This window comes from Rhinolophus sinicus, linkage group LG14 (assembly GCF_036562045.2).
Source record: "Rhinolophus sinicus isolate RSC01 linkage group LG14, ASM3656204v1, whole genome shotgun sequence".
In the NCBI taxonomy this organism is placed as follows: Eukaryota; Metazoa; Chordata; class Mammalia; order Chiroptera; family Rhinolophidae; genus Rhinolophus; species Rhinolophus sinicus.
In genome coordinates, this window is record NC_133763.1 from 29496960 (window position 1) to 29510837 (window position 13878).

Sequence of the window (13878 nt, forward strand, 5' to 3'; positions counted from 1 at the left end):
TCTGGTCAACTCTACTACCTAAGCTGGTTATTTCATTCTTAATTTCTTCTATTGAGTTCTTAATCTCCAGAAATTCTATTTGGTTCTTTTTTAAGATTTCAATCTCTTTTGTAAAATGCTCATGCTGTTCTTTGATTGTATTTCTGAGTTCATTTAACTACCTATCTGTGTTTTCTTGCATCTCGTTGAGTTTTTTCAGAACTGCAATCTTGAATTCTCTGTCATTTAAGTCACATATTTCTGTATCTTTAAGTGCCTTCTCTGGAGATTTTTCACTTTCTTTCTGAGCTATCTTGTTGCCTTAGTTATTCATGGTGATTACTGGTTTACTATGTCTCTTCCTAGACATCTACAGGAGTGGCTTCTGCAACAGGTTGATAGGAAGTGGTCTTTTGGTTTTCCAGTACTTGTTGGTAGAATGTTTTAGTTTTTCTCCAACTGTAGCTTATTTTTCTTCTTCCACACGGTAGTGCTATGTTTTCTCTGCACTATTCCAGCTTCTCACACAATGGGGGCATTCCCTGGGAGACGGGCTTCTCCTCTGTTAATAGTTCGTCTAGGTCACAGGGCGCAGTGTCCCGGTGGGTATGCGGAGAGCTTTTGATGTTCCAAAGCTTTTCCAGCTCCTGATTCGGAGCCCATGTGTTTCAGCAGTTCTGTTTACTCCTGCAGAGATCTGCCCAGATAGGTGGGGCCAGGGGTGGGGTGAGTTGTGAGAGGTGGCCCAGAGCAATGGCGGCGACCACCACCACAGCCGGTCCTGCTTCCACAGCTCCCTCCCCTTTGCCGGAACTAGTTGGGCTGCGTATTTGTGTCTGTGGTCCACAGTTCTCAGAACAGCAAATATTCTGTTCTTTTGATCTGACACTGCTACTGTTCCGTTTCTAGCACCGGGCAGTGGGGGTTTGACGAGCTCTGGGAGGGTAGTGAGGGGTCGGCTAGTCTCAGTGCCTAAGGCTTCCGTTCTCTGCTTGGCAGTGAGGACTTAAACCACCATTTTCAGCCTTCTTCCCTCAGTCTTTTCTCCGAGGTCTCTGCCATGAGCGTTGGGTTCAAGTCATGTTATATGCTGACCCGTCAGCCTTGTAGGCCATAAGCAGAGCCCTAGCAGTCCGAGTTCTTCCCTCTCCCTCAGCTACAGTAGTTCCGGGATGCAGCGAGCTCGGAGCACTGAGATAGGTCTGCATCTTGCGCCCGCCGGTGCGGCCTCGTCTCCATGCTTCTCCCTTCCCTCCTCCCCCGCTCGCCCGATTCGCCCACCTTTAGGTGAATTCAGTAGTGGGCCTCCTCGTCTTGCCTGTCTACTGTGCAGGGAGTCTTTTGTGGAGCTACTGTTGTTCGATTAGTTGTAAACTCCAGGGGAGATCTACAGAGGCTCACCTCACCCCGCCATTTTGATGATGTCTCAAACTATCTTTAACATAAACTTAAGGGTAACCACTCAAAAATATCCAGAACTTAAATACATATTGTAATAAAAGTGGAATACTGCCACACAGAAATAATAGACAACAGCAAGAAGGCAAAGAAACAATAGAGACACAGTCTTACCAGAAAACTGAACATAGAATGATAGGAAATCCTCACAGATCAATAATCACCCTAAATGTAAATGGGCTGAACTCACCAATAAAAAGGCACAGAGTAGCAGATTGGATCAACAAACTAAACCCAACCATATCTGTCTCCAAGAGATGAATCTCAGCTACAAGGAAAAGCATAGACTCAAAGAAAAAGGCTGGAAATTGACACTCCAAGCAAATGGTATCCAGAGAAGATCAGGTGTAGCTATACTGACATCAGATGAAACTGACTTCAGGATGAAAAAGGTAACAAGGGGCAAAGATGGACATTTCATAATGGTAAAGGGGATTATACAGCAAAAAGACATAACAGTCATCAATATTTATGCCCCCAATCAGCGAGCACCGAAATATACCAAGCAACTACTAACAGAACTAAAGGGAGAAATTGACCAAAACACAATTATACGAGGGGACATAAATACATCATTGACAGCTATGGATAGATCATCCAAACAGAAAATAAATAATGAAATTGCCACCGTAAATGACACACTAGATGAAAGAGACACAATCGACATTTATAGAACACTTCATCCTAAAACATCAGATTATACATTTTTTTCTAGTGTACATGGAACATTCTAAAGGATAAACCATATATTGGGACATAAAATGAGTCTCAGCAAATTGAAGAAGAGACAGTACTTCCTAACTCATTTTATGAGGCCAACATTATCCCGATACCAAAACCTGGTAAGGACAACACAAAAAAACAGAACTACTGACCAATATCTCTGATGATTACAGATGCAAAAATCCTAATCAAAATTCTAGCAAATTGAATGCAACAATGCATTCAAAAGATTATTTTTCACGACCAAGTGGGGTTCATCCCAGGTGTACAAGAATGGCTCAATATATGCAAATCCATCAATCTGATACATCACATAAACAAAATAAAGGACAAAAATCATATGATTATATCAATTGATGCAGAAAAAGCGTTTGACAAGATATAACATACATTTATGATTAAAATACTTAATAAAATAGGTATAGAAGAAAATACCTTAACATCATAAAGGCCATATATGACAAACCCTCAGCTAAACTTATAATTAATGGTGAAAAACTGAAGCCCTTTGGCTCTATGTTCAGGAACATGACAGGATTGTCATCTATCACCTCTGCTTTTCAACTTAGTGGTGGAAGTCCTCGCCAGAGCAATCAGGCAAGAAAAAGAAATAAAAGGCCTTCAAATTGGGAATGAAGAAGTTAAATTGTCACTCTTTGCAGATGACATGATGCTATATATAGAAAACCCTAAAGACTCCACCAAAAAACTATTAGAAACAATCATCAAATACAGTAAAGTTGCTGTCTACAAAATCAATGTACAAAAGTCCATTGCATTCCTATGTACTAACAATGCAATCTCAGAAAAAGAAATACGAAAAACAATTCCTTTTGCAATTGCAGCAAACAGAGTAAAATACCTAGGAATAAACTTAACCAAGGATGTGAAAGACCTATATGTTGAAAACTACAAGACATTTTTGAAAGAAATTGAAGAAGACACAAAGAAATGGAAAGACATTCCGTGCTCATGGATTGGAAGAATCAACATAGTTAAAATGGCCATATTACCCAAAACAATATACAGACTTAATGCAATCCCCATCAAAATCCCAATGGCATTTTTTTAAAAAAATAGAACAAAAAAACATCAGATTTGTTTGGAACCACAAAAGACCCCAAATAGCCAAAGCAATTTAAAGAAAAAGAACAATACTGGAGGTATCACACTCCCTGACTTTAGGTTGTACTACAGGGCAATAATAATCAAAACAGCATGGTACTGGAAGAAAAACAGACACGTAGAGCAATGGAATAGAATTGAGAACTCAGAAATAAAACCACATAAATATGGACAGATGATTTTTGACAAAGAAGCAAAAATCATACATAGAGAAAAGACAACCTCTTCAATAAATGGTGCTGGCAGAATTAGAAAGCCACGTGCAAAAGAATGAAACTTGGACTGCTATCTGTCACTATGTACCAAAATTAATTCAAACTAGATCAAAGACTTAAGCATAAGACCTGACACAATAAACTGCATAGAAGAAAACGTAGGTACTAAACTTATGGACCTTGGGTTCAAAGAGCATTTTATGAATCTGACTTCAAAGGCAATGGAAGTAAAAGCTAAAATAAATGAATGGGACTATATGAAACTTAAAATATTCTGCACAGCAAAAGAAACCATTGACAAAATAAAGGGCCACCAACTGAATGGGAGAAGATTTTTGCAAACAGTGCCTCCGATAAGGGGCTAATATCCAAAATATACAAAGAACTCATGCAATTCAACAACAACCAAACAAACAACCCACTTGAGAAATGGGTAGAGGACCTGAAGAGACATTTGTCCAATGAGGACATACAAATGGCAAATAGACATATGAAAAAATGCTCAACATCACTAATCATCAGAGAAATGCAAATCAAAACCATGATGAGATATCACCTCACCCCAGTTATAATGGCTATCATCAACAAGACAAATAGTAACAAGTGTTGGAGAGGCTGTGGAGAAAAAGGAACCCATTCCCACTATTGGTGGGAATGCAGACTGGTGCAGCTACTATGGAAGACGGTGTGGGGTTCCTCAAAAAATTATGAATAGCATTACCGAATGACCCAGTAATCCCTCTCCTGGGTATCTACCCAACAAATCTGAAAACATTTATCCATAAAGACACGTGTGCTCCAATGTTTATTGCAGCTTTATTTACGGTGGCCAAGACATGGAAACAACCAAAATGTCCTTCGATAGATGAATGGATAAAGAAGTTGTGGTATATATACACAATGGAATACTCTTTGGTGGTAAAAAAGATGAAATAAGACCATTTGTGACAACATGGATGGCTATTGAGATTATTATGCTAAGAGAAATAAGTCAGACAGAAAAAGCAGAGAACCTGCTTTTCTGATTTCACTGATATGATTTCACTGATATGTGGTATATAAACCAAAAACAACAAAAGAACAAGAGAAACAAATGTGAAGCAAAAACTCATAGACACAGACAATAGTTTAGTGGTTACCAGAGGGTAAGGGGGGATGGGGGTGGTAGATGAGGGTAAAGGGAATCAAATATGTAGTGGTGGAAAAAAATAATCGTGAAGTATAATAAACAAGAAGAATAGCTAAATAAATAAATATATAAATAAATAAATAAATAAACAAACAAACAAATAAATAAATTTGAGAGTGTTTCTTCTACACTTACATTTAAAGAATGTTAACTATGAGAGGGATCCCCTGTGTCTTTCCCCTGCATGTTTCTCCTCGCTTCCAACAGAGTAAATACACTGGTGCTCTTTAGGCAGTTTGGGAGGTATAACTGAACCATGAAAGATGAGAGACAGTGTCTGCTGCAGGTGAAGCTCTGTCACAGCCAAGCACAATAGCTTGCATGTTTTTCTGCAATACTGAGATTGCCTCTGGATGCTAATTTGCCAAGCTATGTTCCTTTATTCTTTCAGAATTTGGCTTATTGCTTCCAATTTCTTTAAAGCCTTTTAAATATAGCCTTAGTTACTCAATAGCCTCTCCCTTTTTCTTTTTCTGCCTCTTCCCATCTCTGTGGCGAGTCCACTACTTTCCACAAAGCTGTGCATATAGTGAGCTCTTGACCTACCTTTCCGTTCCTTGAAAACAACTTAGAAATAAAGTGAGTGATCTCACCCTCCTTCCAGATATATATACTTAAAGAGTCATTTTTGAAAGGAAACTGCAGCATATATATTTGAGAATGTAGCAAAGAAAATAGAGATTTTTTCATTATCCTATATGCAGAATTAACTGAAATATGAGTAGTTATGATTTCATAACAAAAAATTATCTTTAGACATTTAGTTAATATTGTTAAATGAACTCAAAAAGAGTCTGGAGGTTTTGCTAGAAATAAATGATAAAGATTTATTCAAGGGTCATAGGGTTTGCATTCTGGAAACACAACTAGGCAATACCTAGAGGGTTCTGAAGAAGAAAGAAAAGCTGTGGCTTCTTGTCTCATTCTTGAGAAGAATCAGTCCTGCCTTCTTAGCCTCAGGATTTGTCTGAGATTGTAATCCTCTAGATGACTGGTGGTCTGGATAATAGATGTCAGGTTGTCTGGATACCTGAACAGTCTTTCCTTGGTCCTTCAGGTGGTAATCAGAGGGTTATCTGAAAGTTTGATGTATATTTAGTCATTGAAGCAGGACTGGAAAGTCCAAAAGTTTAAGTTCTAGGCTAGTTAAAACAAGAATAGAATCATTTCCTCATACTTTAACCTGTTTGATTTTAGCAATTTAGCAGCTTGACTATAATAACTCCATTTTTATTTCTTCAGTCTATTCCTCAGTATAAAATGGAAAGAATTTAAAAGTTCTTATATGAAATCTCAATTACTCATAAATGATCACTTTAGTGACAATTTGATGTACTATAATTTCTTTTATGGGCAATCTTTATTTTCCTAATGACTTATTTCCCACAGATGGATTTTTTCCCCTTTATATGCTGGGTAGTGCTGAAAATGAGTTCCACTAAATATGTAAGGAACTTGTGCCTAGCTTCTTTCACTTAGTTTAATGGTTTTGATTCTCATCTATGCTGTTGCATATATCAATAGTCTGTTATTTTTTATTGCTAAGTAGTATTCTATTGTATGAATATACCACAATTTGTTTATCTATTCACCAATTGGTGGACATTTCAGTTATTTGCAGTTTTTAGTGTTTATTAATAAAGCTTTTATAAATATTTACATATAGATATTTTCATGGGTATATGTTTTCATTTCTCTTAAATAGTTTTGGGATATACAGTAAGTGTATGAATAACTTCATAAGAAACTGCTAAACTGTTTTCAAAGGGGCTATACAATACTGCATTCCCACTAGCAATGTCTGAGAACTCTAGTTGCTCTGAATTGTTGATTATTTGTTTGTTTATATATTTAAATATTGATTACTTGTTTGTTTATATATTTATTTTTAATGTTAGCCATTCTAGAAAGTCCAGATTCCCTCTGATTTCTCCACAATGATATCTAGGCAGCTTTGTGATCTGTGAAAGCCCTCTTTTCTTCTGTCAGGCTGACAGTTGGGCCAAATGTTTATATCAAATCATGAACATTTGCTTCTGTGAAATCAGGTTCCCTATCCAGTAGGGAGCATAGCTAGGAGTCATGTGATTTGAATTGCCTTCTGTCAGCAGGTTGAGTTGGTTAGAACATGATACTAATGAATTTTCAGGATTAATAAAATTAAGTCTGTTTCACTGAAGAGACTTCTCCCATAATCTCATATAACTGCTTCATACTAGAGCCTTCCTAACCAAAAACTCCAAAGAAGAGAATAAATGCTTCAGTAGAAATTTATCTTCAGCACAGAAAAACCCAGTCACATATTCAGTTATTACATAAACAACTCCCTAGGAAGTGAGGGAAGGAGTTGTACTTGAAATGCCACTTTCACTGTTAAATAAAAAATAATAAAAAAGCCATTACTGTGATGTGTAATAAAAGTTAGTGGCGCCCCATTTCTTTGTGTGAAGTTGCTTTTATCTCATCATTGACTTAATTTGATTGCACCAGTTTGTCAGCTGTCATGTTTGGGTTTCTTCACCTGCAAAATATAGATAATGACAGTATGCAATTTAATAATCACGTGCAACAATTTGTTTCTTCTAAACAAGGTGAGCTAAGAATTGTATTTCCCCCCTATAACTTTGGAATAAGAAAAAGTTCAAGGCTTTCTTTTTGTTTGTCTTGTATTTTACAGGTGGCTTGTCTAATATCTTGCGTTTTCGTCCTGACAGTCATTTATGCAATAGGACCTTTTCTTTACTGGCTGCCCATGGTACAGTAGGGTTTTTCATGATCTTTTTAAGTTTAATTTTAATGAGAATCATTGTTTATTAAAAATTACTTAAAAGAGTAACTTCAATTATCCTAATATGTCACTCATTAGTAATCCACGTGTCATTCATGTGGTGTAACCAATAGAAGAATGGAGGAGAAGTGGAATGAACGAGACCACATTTGATGGGAGAGGAATGGGAGGGCACCACGGCTATTTTCCAGTTCTTAGGCTCTTGTGTAAAAATGCCATAGTTGGGATTAGATTTATTCTGTGCTCATTTGGATGGTGGAACTAGGCAATCTTTATTGTAAGAAATAGACTTGGGAAGAATTTTATCAGAGTTTGGGCTGTTAGAAAATGTGTGCTGGGCAAGGGAGTAGGGAATGAAATATATCTTGCCACCTTTGGCATATGTTTACAAAGTGACTCAGAACATTAGTATTAGTGGTTGACCTTACCTTTCATAAGCCTGAGGCACCCAAGTTATGCAGTTAAGATCCTGGTCTTCAGAGAACCAGAGACAGTTTCAGTCCTTTCTTGTTCTAATTCTTCATTCATATAGTGAGATTCAATAATTTCCACTGGAAGTTCTTTCAGTAATCAAGTTCACTTTTCATGAGTTACAAATATCTTCAGGTGAAACCACATAATTGATACACAAGGCAATTATAAATAAATACATGATATAAATCTTTAATATTTGCAACAAATTTCAAACAAATGGAAGTGAATAATTATAATAAAGTTAAAAGGACATACAACATTATAACACTTTATCCTTATTATTAGTTTTCTTTTTCCTTCTTTCTAACTTTTTAGAATTATACAAGTTTTACCCTGTGATTTTCTAGAATTGATATTATGTTCCTAAAGCAACAAAGGAACAAGACAAACAAATAAATAAACTAAAACTCATAGACAAAGACAACAGTTAAGTGGTTACCAGAGGGTAAGGGGGTAGGAGGGATGGTAGAAGAGGAGGTCAAATATATGGTGATGGAAGGAGAATTAACTCTGGGTGGTGAACACATAATGCAATATATAGATGATGTACACTTGTACACTCGAAACCTATGTTAGTTTTATTGACCATTGTCACTCCAATAAATTTTAATAAAATAAGAAGATATTATATTCCTGAAGTACAACAATGGGTTAGTTCTAAGCAAAATAAATATTACTTCAGTCTTTTAAATGGTGATTGCTTTTCTCTAGTGGGTACTTTAAAAACAAAGAAAGAAATAAAAATACCTTTGCTCTTTTAAATTTAGATTAAAATCTTTATCTTGCTTCTTCATCAACTTATTTCTTATTTCTAGTGTGTTCTTGCAAGCATTATTGTCGTGGGTCTGAAGGGAATGCTAATACAGTTTTGGGATTTAAAAAAATACTGGAATGTGGATAAAATCAATTGGGTAAGTAGAAATTTGACCTAATATTTTCTTCTTTGGTTTAAACACATTACAAAATAAAGTTTAATAATTTCATTTGCAGAAAATGATTTTAGCAATTTGAGACTAGAATACTTTACAAATTGCCATTTATTTTTTCAGAATCTTCATAAAAGCATTAAAATATGAAATGTCTATAAGAAATAGACATGAAATTTTGTCAAATTTTGATTAGTGAATTGAGAACTTTTAAAGAAATGCTAACTAACATGAGTGGATTGGGGGTTCCTAATTTCTATTATAAGTTGATTTTGGCAGTGAAGCTTTTTATGGAAGTACAGACTAATAGAGATGTGACCATTTATAACATGTATGAAAAACCAGCATTAATTGCTAAGATATGTATGCTACATTAATATGCAATGAACATCTTAATAGTGACCATTTTCATTTTAAATATAAAATGTCTCATGAATTATGATATGAGGTTGAGAGAATCATTATGTTGAAAAGATATGGTCAGCAACACATTAAATTACACTGAACAATAATGAAGTATGGCTTCTAACAGAAATGTTTAACATAACTTGCTCTAGAGAAATGTATTTATGTAAGAACATCCAGAATTCTGTCCCTCTCCAATATGGATGAAATATTTCATGAGTACCTTCTGTTCAGCTCTATTATGATACTTACCATACTGAGATGCATTTATCTATGTATTCTCCCCTTCAAATTCTTTGCTCTGACAGATTTTGGGGGAATCTTTATTCTGGTGTCTACTTTGATAATACTTCTGTTAAGACTCAATATTACTGAGCTCCTACCAAAGTACAATGTTGGGTACCATGGGTAATGAAAAAACGAATAAAGAAATACTTGCCCTCTCCAGATATTTATGTTTATATAGGAAGCAGACCCCAAAACACTAGCTTAATATGCAAGGCCTACTACAACATGACCTAAAAGCAAAAATACAGGTAGAGTGATGGGGAAAAATAAAGGCTGAGACATTTAATTTGGACTGGGTTGGTATGAGAGACTCACAACAGGACCAAAATATGAACTGAGACTTCAAGGAATAGTATTTCCTAGGCAGGCCAACAGGCCAAAATTAATCAAGCTAATGGAGGATGGTGATGTTTAAAAGGTGATATATGTGAGATAGCACATGGAAAAAGGTGAAAATGTAATTAACAAGCTATTCGATAATCCTATGATAGAGGTATTTCTAAGAAACTTTTTAATCACTTAAGAGGGAACACATACATATTTGAAGGAGAGAGACATCACAATAGATTTTTCCCAGGAAATTATGGGTAGAGCATATAGTGTGAGGGTGGCAGTAGGAATAGATAGGGTTGGAAAAGTGAAGAATGGGTTGGACTGGAAAAGGATGCTCATGTCCTGCAAGGAAGACTAAATTTCATCTTGAAGGCAGTGAGGCATCACTGAAAGAGGAAATAGGGATAAGACTTATGTATTAGAAAGGTCATTTAAATAAATTGAGGAGGATAAATCAAACTTATGAAGTATGGAGCAATTAGACCACTGCTTTAGTAATTCAGGCAAACAAATGAGGAAGGCTTGAACCAAAACTGAGACCATGAGGTTCAAGAGAAGGGAACAGATTTGGAAAATACTAAAAAACATCACATTAGTTATCCCTCACCACCAAATTCATCATATACACTGCAGTCATCTAGAATGACTTCTAAGTTTCCAGTTAGGAATATCACTGGAGATGATATCATTCATTGAGTCATAGAACATAGAATATTGTTTAAATGCATTTAGTGGTTATCTTGAATTTCTTTTTTAAATAGAGGTTATCATTCCTGAGTTATTCATTTCCGTTCATCTCTTTGTTTTTTGTATGTCATCACCAAGTAGGTTTTCAAGAAGACACATGTGGTTTATATTTTCTGAGTTACTGCGTGGTGAAAATATTTACCTGTTTTCTTTTTATACTTGGCATTATCTTCAGGCCTTGAAAGTGAAGGCAGAGAAATCAAATGTTGACATGATATTTTTGTTATTTTATGTTTGTTTTTCTAAAGGGACGCTCAATGAGGGTTTTTTCTTACCCATGAAGTTTGGTAATATTTTCAGAATATTTCATTTGGTTGAATATCCAGTATCAAATTTCTGTGAAAGTGACATATCCTTTTAACCTCAAAATCAAGAATTACATACAAAATTTATTCTAATGTATCTTTCAATATTTTTCAAATCTATATGAAGCTCTAACAATTAAGTTCGAGAACTCATACTACAAAAAGTGCGACATACCTCATTGCTGAAAATCACTGTGGTCACTTTCAAAGTACTCCCCTTGGGAAACTATGCACTGATGCCAGCACCTAGTCCACCCTTCAAAGCAATTTTGGAGCTCTTTTTCTGGAATGGCCATCAAAGCTGCCATCATATTACCTTTGATGTCCTGAATGTCTTCAAAAGGTCTTCCTTTCAACATTTCCTTTATATTTGGGTAAAGAAAGAAGTCACTGGGGGCCAGATCAGGTGAGTAGGGAGTGTGTTCCAATACAGTTATTTGTTTACTGGCTGAAAACTCCCTCAGAGACAGTGCCGTGTTTGCTAGTGCACTGTCGTGATGCAAGAACCATGGATTACCAAATAAAAGAACAGAAGAAATCTCTAGAAATGGAACCAAATGAAACAGAGGTAACCAACCTATCAGAGACAGAGTTCAGAACATTGATGATAAGAATGTTTAAGGAGCTTAGAGAGGACATCAAGAAGGATGTAGAAATCGTAACGAACAACCAGTTAGAACTAAAGAACACAATTACCGAAATAAAGAACTCACTTAAAGGAATTAACAGCAGGTTAGATGAAGCAGAGGATCGAATCAGCGACTTAGAAGACAAGTTAGCAGAGATCACCCAGACAGAACAACAGAAAGAAAAAAGAATAAAAAACAATGAAGATACTTTAAGAGACCTATGGGATAACATCAAGCGCAACAACATGCACATCATACGAATACCAGAAGGTAAGAGAGGAAACAAGGGATTGAGAACATATTTGAAGTAGTAATGTCCGAAAATTTCCCTAACCTGATGAAGGAAACCAACATACAAGCCCAGGAATTGCAGAGAGTTCCAACCAGGATAAAGCCAAACAGGTCCACACCAAGACACATTATAGTTAAAATGGCAAAGATTAAAGACAAAGAGAGAATCCTAAAAGCAGCAAGAGAAAGACAGAGGGTTACATACAAGGGAACTCCCATAAGACTATCAAATGACTTTTCTGCAGAAACACTGAAGGCCAGGAGGGAGTGGCAGGAGATACTCAAAGTGATGGAAAACAAAGGCCTACAACCTAGGTTGCTTTATCCAGCAAGGCTATCATTTAAAATTGACGGAGAGATAAAGAGCTTCCCAGAAAAGAATAAGCTAAAGGAATTTATTACCACCAAGCCAGCATTGCAAGAAATACTAAAAGGACTTCTGTAAATAGAAGAAAGATGAAAACAATCTAACTACAAATTTAAAAATGGCAATAACTATGTACCTATCAATAATCACTTTAAATGTAAATGGTTTAAATGCTCCAATCAAGAGACATAGGGTGGCTGAGTGGATAAGAAAGCAAGACCCTTGTATATGCTGTATACAAGAGACTCACCTCAGATCAAAAGACACACACAGGCTGAAAGTGAAGGGTTGGAGTAAGATATTCCATGCAAATGGAAATGAGAAAAAAGCTGGAGTTGCAATACTTATTTCTGACAAAATAGACTTTAAAATGAAGAAAATATTAAAAGACAAAGATGGGCACTGTATAATAATAAAGGAATCAGTTCAACAAGAGGACATAACCCTAGTAAACATTTATGCACCCAACATAGGAGCACCTAAATATATAAAACAGATATTGGCTGACATAAAGACAGAGATCAACAGTAACACTATCATAGTAGGGGACTTCAACACACCTCTGACAACAAGGGACAGGTCTTCCAGACAGAAAATTAATACAGAAACAATAGCCTTAAATGATACATTGGACCACTTGGATTTAATCGATATTTTCAGAGCATTTCACCCCAATGCTGCAGAATACACGTTCTTCTCAAGCGCACATGGAATATTCTCCAAGATAGATCAAATATGTTTTTTCAAATATACATATATATATACATATATATACATATATACACACATATATACATACATATACATCTATACACATCTATACACATCTATATACATATATATACATATATACATATATATATATATGTATATTTGAAAAAAACAAAAACAAAAAAATAACCATGGATTATTGGAGAAATGTTCAGGTAGTTTTTGTCTAACTTTTTTACTCAGCCTTTTCAGCACTTGCAAATAGTAAACTTGGTTAACTGTTTGTCCAGTTGGTACAAATTCATAATGAATAGTCCTTCTGATATCAAAAAAAGTTAGCAACATTGTTGCAACAAGTTCGTGAACTCAATTGTCAGAACTTCTATGTTCTGTTCTCTTAATGAATTATGTATTTGTCAATTTTATTTGTTTTTCCTCATATCTGTACATCTTCCCATGATTATCTTGGTGTCTGTGTGTGTGGTTTTTCTGGACTATTCACTCTATCTCTTGTTATGTATTTCTGATTGTCAATATACTGTTTTTTAGCTTTAAATGAGGCTTTTACCTCTGTAATGTTTTTATTTCTATTCAAGCCATTTCCTAAATTCTTCCAGCTTGCTTTTTATCTCTTTCAGTTTTTCTTTTTTAATATAGTTTTTCTTCTTTCACTCTTCATATCTATCTTTGAGAGATTTCCCCGAGATTATATTGTCTATTATATACCTAAACCTACCCGCTGTCTCTGTTTTATTATTTTTTTCTTCCTTCTCCCCAGTTCTATGACTAGGTCCTTTTCTGATTCCTTTATGATTATAATGAATTTTAGTGGACTTAATTATTTCATTATATAAATAATAATGTGGGGAGGGCAGGAGGTAGGAAGTGAGGTGGAGCAGCCCACAGTTTTGATTTAGGTACATAA

General features: G+C 35.6%; 1 protein-coding gene across 1 annotated transcript in view; it reads left to right on the forward strand.

Annotated features, from left to right (window-relative positions):
• Nucleotides 1-13878, forward strand: part of SLC26A7 (solute carrier family 26 member 7) — a 269056-nt gene that overhangs the window by 165771 nt on the left and 89407 nt on the right. The window contains exons 9-10 of the mRNA XM_074318598.1: nucleotides 7367-7444; nucleotides 8767-8862. Of these exons, the coding sequence (XP_074174699.1) occupies nucleotides 7367-7444; nucleotides 8767-8862 (174 nt within the window). The remainder of the gene's footprint in view (nucleotides 1-7366; nucleotides 7445-8766; nucleotides 8863-13878) is intronic.